Below are 20,076 nucleotides of genomic sequence, written 5' to 3'. Positions count from 1 at the left end.
TGGGCTTCGGTATATGTGTAGTATAGTGTTAAGTGTGTGCAAGGATTGCTGGTCGGCATGGACCGTGCGGGCTGAAGGGCCTGTTTCCGCGCTGTATCTCTGAACTAAACTAAACTAAACTAAACTAAAAGCTGCAATTGCACCTGGGATTATCACATGCAAGAACATTTGACCATAATACTGGTAAAGCATTCATAGAACTTGATGTAAGATTTATTACCAGCCTTCTACCTTTTTTCATTGAATTACTCTCATTCTTATTTCTGTTTCAGTGAAAGACACCAGAGTGCTGGCCACTGGAGGTGCTTCCTCGAACCCTCATATACTACAGGTAGGGAGGATATTCACCTTGTGGCATCAGGTGGACGGAATGGTGAAGAAGGCTTTTGGCACAATGGCCTTCATGAGTCAGGGCTTTGAGTAAAGAAGTTGGGATGTTACGTTGCAGTTGTACAGGATGAGAGGAATAGATCGGGTAGACACACAAAGTCTCTTGCCCAGAGTAGGTGTATCAAGAACCAGAGGAGGTGAGGGAAGAAAGATTTAAGAGGAACCTGAGAGGTAACCTTTTCACACAGAGGGTGATGGGTGTATGGGAAGGTATGGCTGCCGGCGGAGGTAGTTGTGGCAGGTAGTATCCCAAGGTTTGAGAAACATTTGGACAGGTGCATGGATAGGAAAAGTTTAGAGGGATACAAGCAAGTGGGACTAGCTCGGATGGACATCTTGGTTCAGTTCAACAGTTCAACAGAGCTTTATTTGTCATTCGGTACCAAGGTACCGAACGAAATTACATAGCAGTCATACACAAAAAAGAACACAAGACACATGACCCCAACACAAACGTCCATCACAGTGACTCCAAACACCCACCCCCTCACTGTGATGGAGGCAACAAAATTCCACTCTCTTCCCCACGCCCACGGACAGACAGCTCGTCCCCGACCGAATCGCACAGTCCCCGCAAGGGGATGGAAGTCCCCGCGGCCGAGCCGCACCGGGCGCTGAAACATCCCGCGACCGAGCCGGGCGATGGAAGGCCCCGCGGCCGAGCCGTGCGCAGCTAAGCCCCGCGGCCAAGCCGCGCCGTGCGATGTTAGGCCCCGCGGCCGAGCCGCACCGGGCACCGCTAAGTCCAGGGGCCGAGCCGCACCAGCGATGAAAAGTCCCACGGCCGAGCCGCGCCGGGCGATGTAAAGTCCCGCGGCCGAGCCGCACCGGGCGATGTTAGGCCCCGCGGCCGAGCCACGCCGGGCGATGTTGCGCCCCGCGGCCGAGCCGCACCGGGCACTGTTAAGTCCAGCGGCCGAGCCGCACCGGACGATGTTAAGTCCAGCGGCCGAGCCGCACCGGGCGATGGAAGGCCCCGCGGCCAAGCCGCACCCCGCGCCGTGAGGAAGAGACCTTAAAGAGAAAGGTTTCCCCCACCCCACCCCACCCCCACCCACACCACCACCCCCCACACATGCACAACCAAAAAAAAAAACAAAACCATCCTAACACCGACACACAACAAAAAAAAAAGGAAAAAAGACGAACAGACTGCTAGCGAGCCGCAGCCGTTAGGCGCCGCCACTTCCACTTGAACAGTCACATGGAGGGGTGAGCTGAAGGGCCTGTTTCCGTCTGTATGATTATGACCTCACCCCCTTTCACACAGCTCCACCTTACTATTAATATGATTAAAATAAGAACTTCTGGATTCTGCTGACTATGACTCCTGAAGGTCAGGTGAACGTCATCAACTACCATATCAGGATGAAGTGGGTGCTAACCTCCATCTTGTGGCTAGTATGTAGTCACTGGCCTATCCAGTTAAGAAGAATGTTGGCAGCTGGGACGCTGGAAAGGAAGCACCGTTTCTTTAGTTTCGTTTAATTTAACTCAGTTTATTGTCATGTGTACTGAGGAGTGAAAATCTGTTTTGTTGCGTGCTATCCAGTTGGTGGAAAGACTATACATGATTACAATCGAGCTGTCCACAGTATACAGATACAGGATAAAGGGAATAATGTTTAGTCCAAGATAAAGTTCAGTGAAGTTTGTTTAAAGATGGTCTAAATGTCTTCAATGAGGTGGATGGTAGGTCAGAACTGCTCTCTAGTTGTATGGTTCAGTTGCCTGATAATAGCTGGGAAGAAACTTTCCCTGAATCTGATGTTGTGTGTTTTCAAACTTCTGGACCTCTTGCCTGATCGGGGAGGGGAGAAGAGGGAGTCTTTAAGGGAGTCACCCGGAACATTCTCAAAAGGAAACAAACTGCAATGAACAACACTGCCTCTGTGCCACCAGATGCTCAGATGTCACTGTTTCATATCTGAGCCCCTTTGTTAGAACAAGCAGATAAAAATAATGTAACTTTCACCTGCAGAAAGATGGGCAGAGGAGTGGATGGAACAAAGAGAAGATCATGGACGAGTCTCATCCTGATCATTCCCTCTTCTCCCCTCTCCAATCAGACAAGATGTATAGAAGTGTGAAAACGCATACCTCCAGATTCAGGCAGTTTCATCCCAGCTGTTATCAGGCAACTGAACCATCCTACTAACAACTTGGTGGTCCTGAGCTACTATCTACCTCACCAGAGACCCTGGGACTATCTTTAAGTGAACTTTACTGGACTTTATCCTGCACAAAATGTTATTCACTTGATTATGTATCTGTACTCTTGGGAAGGCTCGATTGTCATCATGTATTGTATTTCCACAGATTGGTTAGCATCCAACAAATTTTTATCCCGGCACATGTGACAATAAACTAATTTTTTTTTAAAGAGGAGAGTTCCAAAAGCTCACTTCATGTCTGTCTTAAATGAGTGACACCATATTTCTGATTTGTCTTCCTTGGCTCTAGATTCTTCCACGAGAGGAAAAACTCTCTCCACATTTACACTGTCAATACCCCTCAAGATTTTATACATTGCAAAGAAGTCACTCTTCTACTCCAGTAATTGGACACAGGCAAGGTTGGGGGGGTTGATAGGCAGATGGTTGGAATGAAGTCCAGAGAAGCAGAACATTGGAGACATGTCAGGTTTGTCCACCTATGCCCTACCACGCTTTGTCCTGCCCCTCCTCTCTTCCAGCTTTCTCTCCCTCGCCCCCCCCCCCCCCCATTCAGTCTGAAGAAATATCCCGACTCGAAAGTCAACCATCCATGTTCTCCAGATATGCTGCCTGACCCACTGAGTTACTCCAGCACTATGTGTCCTTTCCAGTAACATGTGGGTGATGGGTATATGGAAGGAGCTGCCAGAGGAAGTAGTTGAGGCAGGTACAATAGCAACATTTAAAATACATTTGGACAGGTACATAGAATGGAAAGGTTTGGAGGGCTATGGATGAAAAGCGGGCAAATGGGACTTACGTAGATGGGGCATGTTGGTTGGTATAGACGAATTGGGCCGAAGAGCTTGTTTCCCTAGGTATTTCTCTCTGACTCTTTGACTCTCTGAGCATTCTTAATATCCTTCTTTAAATAAGGAAACCAATACTCGGCAGATGAAGTCTTCAACGAAAGCCCTACAAACCTGATGCATAAATTCTCTATTTGTGCATTCAGTTCCCTGAGCAATAAATAAAATCGTGTTAGGTACAATAATTACTTGCTGTGTCCATACACTAAGCTTTTCCATATCATGCATCTGAACACCCAGATTCTCAACATTTAAGAGCTCTGCAATTATTTTTATAATTTTTCCATCTCTCTCATTGACTTCAACATTGGTGCCATACATTTGTGAGTAGTGTTTTCCGATACAATTTAAAACAAAAATCTGTTCTAATTAATGATTTGTGTGGTACAAACGCTGTGTGAGTGTGCGTGAGTGTGCATGTTTGTTTCCTGAAGTCTTCTGATTCATTTCTCAAAGGGTTGCCTGATTCTATTCCACTTCACCAGGCACCTCTTGCCCTCCTCAGCCAGTCTCTGGTGTGACTGCATGTGGCGCCAGTAACTTCTTCTCCATTAAACAGCAATAACGGAGAATGCATAGTCACCACCTGTTTGTTGACTTTTTCTGCAGGTCTTGGCAGATGTGTTCAATGCCCCAGTGTATACCATAGACACAACTAATTCAGCTTGCCTGGGATCTGCTTACAGAGCAAAACATGGTATGTGGACAATATGAATCTAAATGCTAGCTCAAGACATTTGTTAAAATAATAAAACATATAAGGTTTTCATTTAGTTACATTAGATATTTTATGATTGCAATATAAGTACTTTTTGCCTCTTTTACTTTCAACGGCTATAGATGTTCAATATAATGTAACTACATAATGTAACTACATTTATCCTATAAATGTGCACTATGGACTGCTTGATTGTGTACATGTACAGTCTTTTTGACTGGATAGCACGTAAACAAAAGCTTTTTTCTGTGCCTCGGTACACGTGGCAATAATAACTAACTAACCTATATATTGCTCTGAAAGCAGTATCAATTGCATAGAATGGACTTCATGGCACAACTAGTGTGAGATAACGTGTACATTACAGCCTCCTTCCATCTGACCCTATTAACATTGCTATATTCATTTCTGTCTCACGCATTTGGCCAGGTTTCCCTCAGAGGCTTCAATAGATGGAAATCAAAGGATAAGGAGTTAGTACAGGTTCTGATGTAAAGGATCAGATTGTTAATCTCATCAGGATGAGATTATTAAGTGGTGAGTTAGAAACAAGGGGCCGGATGGTCTCCCTGCCATTTCTTATGATGCTATGTTACATGAGCAACTGTTTTTTTAGATTCATGTCACTCTTAAATCCATGTCACTCTTAAATAAAGAGCTGTCCCCTGAATTTCCCAGCGAGAGTGTCGTGGATTGATATATCAGGGAAACAAGCCCTTCGGCCCAACTCATCCTTGCTGACCAGATTTTGTTGCCAAACGTATTCCATCTGCCTTCGTTTTGCCCATATCCCTTTAAACATTTCCTATTTGTGGAGAGGGCGTGCAGCGTAGGTTTACTAGGTTAATTCCCGGAATGGCGGGACTGTCATATGTTGAAAGACTGGAGCGACTAGGCTTGTATACACTGGAATTTAGAAGGATGAGAGGGGATCTTATCGAAAACATATACGATTATTAAGGGGTTGGACACGTTAGAGGCAGGAAACATGTTCCCAATGTTGGGGGAGTCCAGAACCAGGGGCCACAGTTTAAGAATAAGGGGTAGGCCATTTAGAACGGAGATGAGGAAAAGCATTTTCAGTCAGAGAGTTGTAAATCTGTGGAATTCTCTGCCTCAGAAGGCAGTGGAGGCCAGTTCTCTGAATGCATTCAAGAGAGAGCTAGATAGAGCTCTTAAGGATAGCGGAGTCAGCGGGTATGGGGAGAAGGCAGGGACGGGGTACTGATTGAGAATGATCAGCCATGATTGCATTGAATGGTGGTGCTGGCTCGAAGGACCGAATGGCCTACTCCTGCACCTATTGTCTATTTATGTATCGGTAATAATATCTTTTAAACATTTCCATTGTACCTGGCACTACGGCTTCCTCTGGCAGCTCGATCCATCTACGCACCAACCTCTGTGTGTAGAAGTTGCCCGTCAGGTCTCTTTTAAATCTTTCCCCTCATACCTTAAACATATGCCCTCTGGTCTCAACTGATCTACCCTGGGAAAAAGATTGCAACTATTCACCTAATGTGAATTCTTCTGTGATTTCTTTGATTAATGCGTTTATATCCTATTAATGTTAGTTAATTCATAGAGCCATTGAATGATAACATTTGGCCCATCCTGTCCATGCTGGCTATCCAACCAGAGCATCTCATTGGTTCCACATCCAGGACACTTCTTCTTGGCTTTGCAGATTTTTCCTCAACACAAACTGAACCATTTTCCTCGAAGACCACTGTGGAATCTGCTCCCACCACATTGATCTTTTTAGTTATTGGCATCCGTCCTTCGGCGAGAGATGATGGTGCGGCTTGGCGTTGTCCTGCTTGGAGAGGGGGATCTTTGATCTGTGGTTACATCCCACTGTGCCCAGCAAGGATGAAGTGTCCTCTCCATTTGATTTGGCCGCTGAGCCTGGGCAGGTAAATGGGAATAAAAACTTGCCCTGCATCTGTATTCCCCTCTCGACCTGGTGGGCTGATTCCAGAGGAACAGCGTGGCTGCTAAGCCTGGGGCCTACTCGGTTGCTGGAGTTGCCGGAAGGCGGACGCACGAGGGATCAGCCGACCGTCATTAGGGACTCCAGCTCCAATGCCTTTGGCTCTCCTGAGCCTTACCCACAAGGCAGCGGGGTGCTATTTAACCCATAGTTGGGACCTGGTTGATGCACATCAGGACGTGTCCACACGCCGATGGGCCTGCACATCGCATCTCTGGGGGCCAGAGTTCCTCCAAGATCCCGCGCAGTTTAGCTTGGGACTGAAGGTGGCCCCAGTTACCATGTGTTGCCACGAGGAGGCGCTGCGAGCGTCTTGATGATGCAGAGGTTATGTACTGGCAGGGGGAGGCTTATGCACTCGGCTCCCTTTTTCACAAAAATGCTAGCCAGCGGCATCTGGATTTATACCAGGGCACCAGACACATGCAACACCCTGTGGCTCACGCTACCAACACACGATCTTATAGAAGATCTTATAGAAGTGTACAAAATCATGAGGGGAATAGATCGGGTAGACACACAGAGTCTCTTGTCCAGAGTAGGGGAATCGAGAACCATAAGTTTAAGGTGTGTGACTCTATGACACTGTATGACTTGATGACACATCTGCAGATGACAATTAATATTAATGCAATACAAGACATGCATCCTTGTATTACATTCATTCAAAAAATTAAAAATGATTTGCTCCATTTCAACTATTCTTCAGATTATGTAAGTGTGCATCAGTGCATTTACAGATAATCTAAAGTACTGGCAATCTCACATCAGGACAGATTGTAAAGTTTTTTCCCTACTTCTAGTGCAAATATCAGGCCACTATAACAGTTATATAATGGGGTTTTAATTCATTGATTGAAAGATACTGCATGGAAATAGGCCATTCGGTCCAGATAGTCCACCCCGACCATCGATCACCCATTCACACTAGTTCTATATTATCCCACGTTCTCATCCACCCCCTACATACTAGGGGCCCTTTACAGAGGGCAGTGAATCTACAAAGGAGATGAGGGGGATTTTTTTTAGCCAGAGGGTGGTGAGTTTGTGGAATTCATTGCTATAGAAGGTTGTGGAAGCCTTGTCATTAGGTATTTTTAGGATGAGTTTAGTTTTAGTTTAGTTTATTGGTCTAGGACCAGAGGGCACAGCCTCAGAATAAAAGGACGTACCTTCTTTAGAATGGAGATGAAGAGGAATTTCTTTACCCAGAGGATGGTGAATCTGGAATTCATTGCCACTGGAGGCTGTGGAGGACAAGACATTGGGTATGTCACATGTACCGAGGTACAGTGAAAATTATTTTTGTTGCATGCTATTCAGTCAGCGGAAAGACTGTATATGATTACTTCACAAAATGCTGGAGTAACTCAGCAGGTCAGGCAGCATCTCAGGAGAGAAGGAATGGGCGATGTCTCGGCTCGAGACCCTTCTTCAGACTTTAGCTCCACTGTATATGATTACAATCAAGTCATCCACAGTATACAGATAGAGGATAAAAGGAATAACGTTTAGTGCAAGATAAAGTCCGACAAAGTCCGATTTAAAATCGCCCGAGGGTCTCCAATGAGGTAGATGGTACAACCAAGCCGTTCATTCAGATACAGGGAATGAGGTTTCGTGCAAGATTACGTCCAGAACAGTCCGATTAAAGAAAGTCTGAGGGTCTCTAATGAGGTAGATGGTAGCTCAGATGGTGATAAGATGGTTCAGTTGCCTGATAACAGCTGGGAAGAAATGTCCCTGAATCTGGAGGTGTGCGTTTTCACACTTCTGTACCGTTTGCCAGCTAGATAGAGGGGAGAAGAGGGCATGAAACTTAACCTTTCTCTTTCAAATCTTGACTCACTTGCTAGGCATTTTCACCTTTTAATTTAATATTTCATATTTCATAAAAAATAGCAAACTTTAGTCGTTCTGTACTTTTACACGTTTTATTTGTGTAACAGGTTTGGAAGCAGCATCGGGACAGTCCTTTGCAAATTCAGTGAAAATGGCAGCATCACCAAAGTTGGCCGTCAAACCCAATTGTGAAGCAGAAAAGGTGAGAGCGAGAGTGAGAGATAGAGGGAGAGATCCTCCGAATGTGTTTATTTTACTGGCTTTAATAATTTCCCACCACTTCAGGTACATTTCCCACCACTTCATGACGTTGTATATGGTTCCATAAGCATATGCAGTACTACCACTCCTGATTAGATACTAAGCTTTAATGATGGTGGACTCTACACGGCCTGGCAGAAAGTTCCACTGTACACTCACATATCTGCCTTCCAGCAGAAGGTTGGGTACAAGACGTGTAGAAAGGAACTGCAGATGCTGGTTTATACCGAAGATAGACGCAAAGTGCTGGAGTAACTCAACGGCTCAGGCAGCATCTCTGGAGAAAATGGAATAGGTGACGTTTCGGGTCGAGACCCTTCTTCAGACTGAAGATCTGATCCGTCTCGGATTGAAACTTCCTTGAACCCTAGCTTTTCCAACCTGTTTCCATGCTCTAAACAACTGTGAAAGTTCCCTACCTGGGTTGTTATTGGTAAATTTACTTCCAATTTAACTGGAAGCTGAACTTCCAGCCTGGTATCCAGCCTGAAAATTAGATGTTTGCTGTGGAATTTGGAAATGTACTGAAATGTCTGCACTTATATTCGTAGAGTCCCATCTGCATGTCCCACCTGCCTGCGTTTGGCCCATATCCCTCTAATCCTGTCCTATCCATGTACCTGTCCAAATGTTTTTTAAATGTTGTGATAGTACCTGCTTCAACTACCTCCTCTCGTATGGCAACTCGTTTCATACACCCACCACCCTTTGTGTAAAAAAGCTGCCTTTCAGGTTCCTATCAAATATTTCCCTCCTCACCTTAATCCGGTGTCGCCTGGTTCTTGATTCCCCTATTCTGGGCAAAAAACTCACTTACCCGATCTATTCCTCTCATGATCTTGTTCACCTCTATAAGATCACCCCTCATCCTCCTGTGCTCCAAGGAATAAAGTCCTATCCAAAACTTAGAACAGCCATCTGCATAAGTTGGCAATTTGTGCGACGGAACTGGAAGAACTTATTCGACTCCCACAGATAATTTGGGCTTTGATATAAAGAATGTATATTTGAAATTTGCTGAGGAGAAATATTTGGCTGACTGGCGTAGGATATTAAGGTCTTTGGTGAGGGGATGGTAGATGGGAGATGCGGAGCAATTGAATGTGGGACTTACCATTTTGTGCAATGCACAAGATATAGTTATCGTCTTATAGACTCAATAGAATGATGCCAGAGACTTTGAGTTTACTTTAGAGATACAGTGTGGAAACAAGCCCTTCGGTCCACTGAGTCCGTGCCGACCAACAATCACCCGTGTACTAATTCTATCCTGCACACTGGGGACAATTGTTTTACGGAAGCCTATTAACCTACAAACTTGCACGTCTTTGGAGTGAGGGAGGAAACCAGAGCACCCAGAGAAAACCCGTGCAGTCATAGGGAGAACATGCAAACTCCATACAGACACCTGTAGTCAGGATCGAACCCGAGTCTCTGGCACTGTAAAGCAGCAACTCTACTGCTGCGACACTGTGCCACCCCTATGATAGCACACTGCAATTCTGAACAGAAAGCAGAGCAGAAGGCTATGAATGTTGTTTGTATCCACTGTCTCCCTTGACAATCCATCATCAACAATCATTAATTTCTCCTAAAAGTAATTAAATCCAAAATGTCTTTTACCTTTTCTAAATCTGAGCCCAAACTCCTCTGGTTATCTCTGACAGTGATGAACACTCTGACGTATGACTTTTTTGTACTCTTTATGATCTTGAAAGATTTCTTGAAATACACATCTTGAGTCTTTCCCTTTCTTGTGCAGAAAACCTCAGTTGGCACATCCTCTCCTAAAACCTTAGCACCCCCATCCCAGCAGTAGATTTAACTTAGATAGGGGACGTTTCTGGTCGAGACCTTTCTTTGGACTGATTGTCTGAATCATGTCACATCCTGTCTGAAGGAGGATCCGACCCGAATCTTCACCTATCCAAGGCCACCAGAGATACTGCCTGATCCGCTGAGTTACTCCAGCACTTTGTCTTCTTCGTGCCCTCTTCAATGTCTACTTTAAATAAAGCACATGATAATGTGTAGTCATTCCTGAAACAGTTCAAACACCACTCAGATTAACCACTGAACGAATTTGAACGATTTTCTTCCAACCCTAATCCTATCTCCACCGACCACCTCTTGCTCCCTTGGAGTTGTTTTTTTATCATGTATTTTGATACTGTTGTCTTGGTTTTTGCACAATCTTTCTTTTCACTGTATTGTGAAATTTATGTGTAATTTACATTTAATTTATGTTTTGCGTGTTGTCTGAGTCTACGTGCCTGTGATGCTGCTGTAAGCAAGATTTTCATTGTACCTGTATCTCACCGTATTGTTAAGAGTTGTATTCAGTTTTGGCTGAAACACAATATCTAGCATGTTGTGGACACGATAAGAAAAAGACCGTATTTCTGCAAATGACGACTTTTCTTTGCTGTGGAGCCACTACCTGTTTGAATTATTTACTACCATATTGTGACGAGCACCAACGAAGGCACATCCATCATGTGGGCAGTTTAATTCAATTTAGTTTAGTTTAATTTATCGTCATGTGTACAGTGAAACAGTGAAAAGCTTTCGTACCCTGTGAAATAACCGCTGCAGCTTACTATCCTTTCTGAATCTCTTGATGTTGTATTTGGTCACCTTAAATAGTGTCTGCCCTTCCTTTTCACACTCTTTCACACTCCACTGATTGCATCCTTGTATCCCTTCATTATCACCTCTTCCCCAGCCAACAATGTGTCATTACATGCTCCAGGGTCATCTGTTGTCGGCCCTGATTTGTTCTGGCCTTTTCTTACCTCCAGTCCCCCCACCTACTTTGAGTCTGAAGAAAGGTTCTGACCCGAAACATCACCCATCCTTTTTCTCCAGAGAAGCTGCCTAACTTGCTGTTGCTACAGCACTTTGTGTCAATCATAAATGAGCATCTACAGTTCATTTCTACACACTCCTTATATATTTGACTTCATGTTAACTTCCTGTTGTTTTTAAAGAGCATAAGCCCCAGTAGTAATTTCTAGTTTATCCTCTTAGTTCTTCATTGTAGAATGCAGTTTCCTTTTCATTCTGTCTATTTATTTATATCCTGCGGTTCCTGTGCTTTTTAGTTTCTACAAAATCTATGTTCACACATTGCTGCCTTTTCACTTAGGAATCAGAGAATGAGAACAGGAGTTTCAATCTCTGACCTCTGCTCCAACCACCTACCTGTCAAAAACTTTCTTTGCCTAGGTCTACCTATCACCCTCCATTCTGCCTCTCTTCCCTCCCACCACACAGTCTGGAGAAGGGTGCTGACCTGAAACGTCACCTATCCATGTTCTCCAGAGATGCTGTCTGACCCGCAGAGTTATTCTAGCACTTTATTTCCTTTTTTGTAAACCAATATCTGCAGTTCCTTGTTTCTACAGTAAGCCAATTAATATCTTGGGCTCAGTCTACCATTCACTGAGATCGTATCTCTGAGCTAATTCCATTAGTTAAGGTGTAGATGCAACCAAGATCCTGTTGGCCCAAGATGTTAATTGTCTTACTGTAGAAACAAGCAACTGAAGATGCTGGTTTACACCAAAGATAGACACGAAGTGCTGGAGTAACTCAGCAGGTCAGACAGCATATCTGGAGAAAAAGATGTTTCGTGTCAGGACCCTTCTTATCTGGAAGGTCTCGACTGAAAATGTCACCCATCCTTTTTCTCCAGAGATGCTGCCTGAGCAGCGCTTTGTGTCTATCCAATTAGTTAAGGATCCGAAGAATGCTAATGGCATGTTGGCCTTCATAACGAGAGGAATTGAGTATAGGAGTAAAGAGGCCCTTCTGCAGTTGTATGGAGCCCTGGTGAGACCACATTTGGAGTATTGTGTGAGCTTTTGGCCTCCTAATTTGAGGAAGGACGACCTTGCTATTGAGGCAGTGCAGTGTAGGTTCACGAGGTTAATCCCCAGGATGGCGGGACTCATATGAGGAAAGATTGGAAAGACTGGGCTTGTATTCACTGGAGTTTAGAAGGATGAGAGGGGATCTTACTGAGACGTATAAAATTATGAAAGGACTGGACAAGCTAGATGCAGGAAAAATGTTCCCAATGTTGGGAGAGTCCAGAACCAGGGGCCACAGTCTAAGAATAAAGGGAGGCCATTTAAAACTGAGCTGAGAAAAAACTTTTTCACCCAGAGAGTTGTGAATTTCTCTGGAATTCTCTGCCACAGAAGGCAGTGGAGGCCAATTCACTGGATGAATTTAAAAGAGAGTTAGATAGAGCTCTAGGGAGCTAGTGGAATCATGAGATATGGGGAGAAGGCAGGCACAGACTATTTGTGGATGATCAGCCATGATCACAATGAATGGCGGTGCTGGCTCGAAGGGCCAAATGGCCTCCTCCTGCACCTATTTTCTGTTTCTATGTAAGACGGTTCCAACCTGAAACATTGTCTATCCATGTCCTCCAGAGAAACTGCCTGACCCATTGAATCATTCCAGCACATTGTATCTTTTATTGTAAATCAACATCTGCAGTTCCTTGTGTCTCCATATATATGCCCTTTTCATTTCTCCCTTAACTATGGCTTTAGTTAACAAAAGTCCATCATCTTCAGATTCAAAATTATAATTGCCCAGTATCAATCCTTGGTGGCAGTAAAGAGGTCCAAAACCTTTACTCCTCTCTTCACAAGTGTGACCTTATGGCACCCCAGGAAGGCGTAGATCTAGCGTTACTGTTTCCCGAGTCTGAAGAAAGATCTTGACCTGAAACATCACCTATCTATGTTTTTCAGGGAGGCTGCCTGACCCACTGAGTTACTCCAGCACTTTGTGCCCTATTATGTAGTCGATTCATTACTTGCCAGAGCACTGCTTACTGTAGAAACAAGCAACTGCAGAGGCGGCATGGTGGCGCAGCGGTAGGGTTGCTGCCTTACAGCGCTTTCAGCCCCAGAGACCCGGGCTGTCCCGAATACGGGTGCTGTCTGCACGGAGTTTGTACGTTCACCCCGTGACCGCGTGGGTTTTCTCCGAGATCTTCGGTTTCCTCCCACACTCCAAAGGCGTGCAGGTTTGTGGGTTAATTGGCTTTGTATAAATGTAAATTGTTCCTCGTGTGGGTAGGATAGTGTTAATATGTGGGGATCGCTGGTCGGTGCGGACTCGGTGGGTTGAAGGGCCTGTTTCCGCGCTGTATCTCTAAAACTAAAACTAAAAACTAAAACTGCAGACTGGGAACTGAGCATAAAAGGCCCTATTTTCTTTCTACATTGATTCAGTTGCTTTGATTCTGGAAGTCATCCACCATCCGCTTCTCTTCTAAAGCTTTAAGGGTAAATCTAGCTCACGGCAGACAACATATTAGTGAAGTACAGCAATTATGCCTAATTAATTCATGCAAATTAATTAATTAGGAAGTAGGTTTCTGTAACTTAACACTCTAGGGCTTAATTTTCTCTAGCAATGCAACAGTTAAAGTGTTTGCATAGAACCGCTTTGTTCCTTGAACACAACATTTAAGCTGCCCTGTTTATTTTAATTGGCTTAATGACTTTGTTAAAAGAACACAAACAGATTTTACATCTGCGCACTAATCAATGTATTTTACCTGAAGAAATTAAGCCCCTGGGAAAGATATCCCAGTCATTGGTCATTTTTACAGTGACTTATTGCCATGCTGTAAATGCACTCAAGGTAGCAAGGCTTTTTTTTTGGCAAGTTAATTACATTGCATTAGCATTGCTAATGTGCTTCATTTGCACTTGTTGAGGTGTTAAACATGAATAATTCCAATTCATTTCTGATTTAAGGTGTTTTACCATTAGAGATGAGTTGACTTTTGAGTTTAGTTTATTGTCACGTGTACTGAGGTACATGTGAAAATCTTTTGTTGCGCGCGAACCAGTCAGTGGAGAAACAATACATGATTCCAATCGATCCGTCCACAGTGTACAGATACAGGATAACGGGAATAACGGGAATAATGTTTAGTACAAGATAAAGCCAGTAAAGTCCGATCAAAGATAGTCAAATCAAGTCAAGTCAAGTCAATTTTATTTGTATAGCACATTTAAAAACAACCCACGTTGACCAAAGTGCTGTACATCTGATTAGGTTCCAATGGAAAAAAAATGAAACATACAGTAGCACGCAAACAGTTCACAGCGCCTCCTCAATGAGCCTCAAACGCTAGGGAATAGAAATAGGTTTTGAGCCTGGACTTAAAGGAGTCGATGGAGGGGGCAGTTCTGATGGGGAGAGGGATGCTGTTCCACAGTCTAGGAGCTGCAACCGCAAAAGCGCGGTCACCCCTGAGCTTAAGCCTAGACCGCGGGATAGTGAGTAGCCCCAAGTTGGCCGACCTGAGGGACCTGGAGTTAGAGAGGGGGGTTAGAAGGTTAGTCCTAGGAGATAGATAGTAGTTCAAGACTGCTTTCTAGTTGTTGGTAGGATGGTTCTGGAGGTGTGCGTTTTCACACTTCTATACCTTTTGCCCGATGGGAGAGGGAAGAAGTGGGAGTGGCCGGGATGCGACGGGCCCTTAATTATTCTGGTGGCCTTGCCGAGGCAGCTTGAGATGTAAATGGAGTCGATGGAAGGGAGGTTGGTTTGTGTGATAGGCTGCGTCAATAATTCTCTGCAATTTCTTGCGGTCTTGGATGGAGCTATTCCCAAAGCATGCTGTGATGCATCCAGATAAGTTTTTTTTTAAATTCTGAATTTTCCCTGTTGATAATTAGCCAGTTAGTGATTGAACGTGAACACAAAGAACTGCAGAAAAAGAAACAAGCTACTGGAGAAACTCAGCCGCTCGGGCAACATCTCTGGAGGACATGGATAGGTCACGTTTCGGGTCTGGACCCTTCTCCAGACTCCAGAGATGGTGCCTGACCTGCTGAGTTACTTGAACATTTTATGTCTGTTTGTAAGCCAGGATCTGCAGTTCCTCGTAGAAATGATTCATTGTAGATTCTTGTACGTAAGAAACTACGTAAGAAAGATGCTGGTTTACAAAAAAAAGACCCAAAATGCTGGAGTAACACAACAGGTCAAGCAGCATCTCTGGAGAACATGGATAGGCGACAATTAGGGTAGATTTTTAGATTTTTTAGATTTAGATTTAGAGATACAGTGCGGAAACAGGCCCTTCGGCCCACCGGGTCCGCGCCGCCCAGCGATCCCCGCACATTAACACTATCCTACACACACTAGTGACATTTTTTACATTTGCCCAGCCAATTAACCTACATACCTGTACATCTTTGGAGTGTGGGAGGAAACTGAAGATCTCGGAGCAAACCCACGCAGGTCACGGGGAGAACGTACAAACTCCGTACAGACGGCGCCCGTAGTCAGGATCGAACCTGAGTCTCCGGCGCTGCATTCGCTGTAAGGCAGCAACTCTACCGCTGCACCACCATGCCGCCACGGGAGCACAAAGGGACCCTCCTTTGGACTTAAGAAGGGTCCTGAGCTGAAATGCCTCCTATCCATGTTCTCCAGAGATGCTGCGTGACCCGCTGAGTTATTCCAGCACTTTGTCTTTTTTAGTGACTGAACCTTCTTGGACAAAATGTCGTTGGTTTAGTTTAGTTTATTATTATTGTCACGAGTATTGAGGTTCAGTGAAAAGCTTTTTGGTGCATGCTATCCAGTCAATGAAAAGATGATCACAATCAAGCCGTCCTCAGTGTACAGATACAGTTCAAAGGTTATAACAATTAGTGCACGATAAAGTCCAGTAAAATTCGATTAGATAGTTCGAAAATAGTTTGAAAACTAGGATACCTGTTTCCATAAATCTTTAATGGAATATGGCAAAAATATTTTTCTCTGTGTAAAGGGAACAAAATTATTCTGTCAATTTTAGACAAATTTGATCAGCCACGAAATAGACTTTTTCTCAACTTTTCAGGCAGTAACTGGTGTTTTATATTAAGGTTTTTACTTTACTTTCTGCCTTATCTGTATGAGTGTATATACTGTGCTCCTGATAAAACAGGAGAGACATGAGCTGTCCATGCTCTGTAGCTGTGTATCAGTGTCACAGATAGCCTGGAACACCCAGTTAGTTACCAGTTTAAAGTCTCAGCATGTGAACAGTGATAATGTTCTGCCTGCAAATGCATCACTATCACCTCTAGATATATAGCAAGTAGCAAGTAGCAAGTAGCAACTCTTTTTTCCATTTGTCTCATCTGTTATGCCTGCCTTCATTGGCTGAGGCATTGAGTATAAGTCTGAAAGTCACAATGCAGCTTTATAAGACTTTATGAGGCCACATTTCAAGTATTGAGTGCCGTTCTGGTCACCCCCATTGCAGGATGGATGTGGAGGCTTTGGATAGGGCACAGAGGAGGTTTACCAGACGATGCCTGCATTAGCTACAGAGAGAAATTGGACAGATTGGATTGTTTTTTCTGGAACATCAGGGGTTGAGGGGAGGCTTGTTGGAAATATATAAAATTGTGAGAGGCCTAGCTAGATATGGTAGATAGTCAGAACCTTCTTTTTCAGGATTAAAAATATCAAATACTTGAGGGCATAGCCTTAATGCGAGAGTTTAGTTTAGTTTAGTTCAGAGATACAGCGTTGAAACAGGCCCTTCTGCCCACGGAGTCGGCACCCACCAGCGATCCCCGTACACTAGCACTGTCCTACACACGAGGGACAATTTACAATTTTTACTGAAGCCAATTAACCTACAAACCTGCGCGTCTTTGGAGTGTGGGAGGAAACCGAAGCACCTGGAGAAAACCCACGCAGTCACAAAAAGAATTTACAAACTCCGTAAAGACAGCACCCGTAGTCAGGATCGAACCCTGGTCTCTGGTGCTGTAAGGCAGCAACTCTACCGCTGCACCACTGTGCTGCCTCGAGAGGGGCAATGTTTACAGAGGATGTGCGGGGCAGGTTTTTTTTTACACAAGAGGGTAAGGAGTGCCTGAAACTTGCCCCCGGGAGTTGTGGTTGAGGCAAATATGATAGTGGCATTTAAGAGACTTTTGGATAGGCAGATGGGTATGCAGGGAATGGATAGGTATGCATCACGTGCAGGCAGATAAACGTCGGTCTTGGCATCATGTTTGGCACAGAAAATTGTGGGCCGAAGGGCTGTTCCTGTGCTGTACCATTCTATGTGAACCAGAGGTAATTGTATATGCAGATGAGGTTGACTATTAAAAAAAAGCCCTGTAATTTGGAAGTTATGAAGTATTATACAGTGTATTTAATTATTTTCTTCCCTCATTGATTAGTTCATTTAATTTCTGGGCTGCAGGGAAACACTAAGTGTTCTTTATCATGGTTTTTACCCTTCAGAGGAATAAATGATAGTTCTTGCATCCCTTCGCTTAAAGTGCCACAGTCTGGCACAGTGTCACAGTTGGTAGAATTGCTGCCTCACTGCACTAGAGAGCTGGGCTCGATCCTGACCGCGAGCTCTGTGTGGGTGGGGTGTGAACATTCTCCCCATGACCGGGTGGGTGTGCTGCAGTTTCCTCCCACATCCTAAAGACGTGCTGATGATGATGATGTTGATGCTGATACTTTATTGTCACTTGCACCTAGCTGGGTTCAGAGAGATCCTTATGTTTTTGCATACAAAATACACAAAAGGGTCGTCACAAAGATGCCAACAAAGTTGAAAAACGTACTCATCCCTTCTTCGCCCCGTCCCCTCACACCCACTGGGTCCCCCTTTGTCTCGGCGATTCGGCACGTTCACCTCGGCCTGACACCGACCGCGGGCCGACCGTTTGCAGGTTAATTGGCCCTCTGTTAAATTGCCTCTAGTGTGTGGGGAGTGGATGAGAAGTGGGATAACACAGAACCAGTGTGAACGGGCGACCGATGGTTGGCGTGGACTCAGTGGGCCGAAGGGCCTGTTTCCATGCTGTATCTCTAAACTAAACATAGAGCAAGTGTGAACGGGTGATCGATGGTCAGCGTGGGCTCGGTGGGCTGAAGGGCCTTTTCGTGCAGTATCTCTAAACTAAACTAAACTAAATTGCAGACACAGATGCTGTGGTGGATGACAGAGATGCGGCTGATCCTGTGGCACCTGTTTGAGAGCAGCTGTGGCTCACATTCCCTGTTTCTTGCCCATTATGCGGTGAAATCATCTGGTGAAGAATTAAATGGCAGCTTTAAGGCAATTAACTGCAGTAGATGAGGTTGTTTGAGGGCATGAGTTGTATAAAATGGAGTACACAGCTTAATCCCGTGACAGTGTGTGAGCAGAAAGACGGCCGAAGCTACAAGAAGACAAAGCTCACTAATTCGAAGTGACAAGAACCTTTAGAATGACATTTGCAGACTTCATATCAAAGCTGATTATTTAAAAATATAATTAATACATAATTATTCTTGATCAGCGACCAACCAACTTTCAGTGAGTCCCATGTACTAAGTAGCGAGAGGCAATTTCAATATTGTGAGGAAACTTCACGTTATGATACGACGTTTTTGTTTCTTTCTCATACTAGGATGATATCTTCCTGGTTAAAATTCTGCTTTCAAACAGATTCTGTAATTTTGCTGCCTCTTAGTATTGGTTTTGGTTTTATTATGGGGCTCCGCTCAGCGCCTGTCTGCCATGGGCACTGAGGATGGAGCCGCGGAGCCTCTGGCAGCCAGTTCCCGTGCAGCACCAAGATGGGAAGCATCAGAATGTTAGGTATTAATGGGATGGTGGAATACGCCGATCCAAAAGGCTGTGCAGCACTGGACGCAGCCTACAGCATTGGAGTTTGTACGTTCTCCCCGCAACTTCGGTTTCCTCTCACACTCCAAAGCTGTACAGGTTTGTAGGTTAATTGGCTCGGTACAAGTGTAAATTGTCCCTTGTGTGTGTAGGATAGTGTTAGTATGCGGGGATCGCTGGTCGGTGTGGACATGGTGGGCTGAAGGGCCTGTTTCGTGCTGTATCCCTAAACTAAACTAAACTAAACCTGCACTTACATCAACTGGGACTTGAAAATGGCACCAAATCTAACGACTGTATACTATATATATAGTATATACTACTAATATACTTGTACTGTATCTCAGATACTTATCTAAGTTGCATCGAGGGGCTTATGTATAGTGATACTTATACTGAACTGAATACAAAAATGAATTTCACTTTCCCTCGGTACATATGACAGACAACAAAGTACCATTTGAACCACTGAACCATTATTGTCATGTGTACCGAGATAAAGTGAAAAACTTTGTTTGATTACTTTCCAGTCAATGCCTACCATGTAAGATGTGTACAGTCCATTTGGTGACGATGCTGTCACAATCTCGGGTAGGAAGATCTTAGGTTTTTAGCACAGTGACAATGAAAGAGAGGTTTTGTCAGGGTGACGTGTAAGTTCCATGAGAACTTGGCTTACCAATTGGAGACAGAGAGTGAAGGTAATCGGTTCTGTTTGTGATTGGATGCTTGTGACTCGTGATGTTCCACAGAGTTTATTGCTGGGACCTTTGCTGTTTGTACTGTATGTGAATTATTTGATTGTGGGCGTAGAGGAATGATTAATGTTTCAATGGTTACAGTAGTACTTTATTGTCATGTGTACCTAAGTACAGATCAAGTACAATTTTCTGGCACCCTTGGTTCCGGAGCCTTACTGGATGATCTATTTTGCCGGACCAACAGAGGTCGTGGCTGATATACCGGCCCGCAAAGTCGACCGTGGAAGTCAGCTATGGGAATGGACCTGCTGGCTCTGGCCAGGCCAGAGTTCCAGAGCCCTGGCCACAGGGGCCAAATTCGACCCGCCGATCGGCGGGAAAGTCCCAATGAGGTCAAAATCGGCCGCCTCACCCGGCCTAGGAGGCACATTTTTGGGGGGACTTCCGGGGGGAGATTTAGGA

General features: G+C 44.6%; 1 protein-coding gene across 2 annotated transcripts in view; it reads left to right on the top strand.

Annotated features, from left to right (window-relative positions):
- Positions 1 to 20,076, top strand: part of xylb (xylulokinase homolog (H. influenzae)) — a 219,325-nt gene that overhangs the window by 121,718 nt on the left and 77,531 nt on the right. For both annotated transcript variants that reach the window (XM_078424322.1, XM_078424331.1), the window contains exons 16-18: positions 273 to 331; positions 4,025 to 4,112; positions 8,076 to 8,170. In XM_078424322.1, the coding sequence (XP_078280448.1) occupies positions 273 to 331; positions 4,025 to 4,112; positions 8,076 to 8,170 (242 nt within the window). The remainder of the gene's footprint in view (positions 1 to 272; positions 332 to 4,024; positions 4,113 to 8,075; positions 8,171 to 20,076) is intronic.

The sequence above is a fragment of the Rhinoraja longicauda genome, chromosome 2, assembly GCF_053455715.1.
Source record: "Rhinoraja longicauda isolate Sanriku21f chromosome 2, sRhiLon1.1, whole genome shotgun sequence".
NCBI lineage: Eukaryota > Metazoa > Chordata > Chondrichthyes > Rajiformes > Arhynchobatidae > Rhinoraja > Rhinoraja longicauda.
The sequence above is the reverse complement of the archived record's forward strand: the minus strand, read 5'-3'. Positions and strand labels throughout refer to the sequence as shown.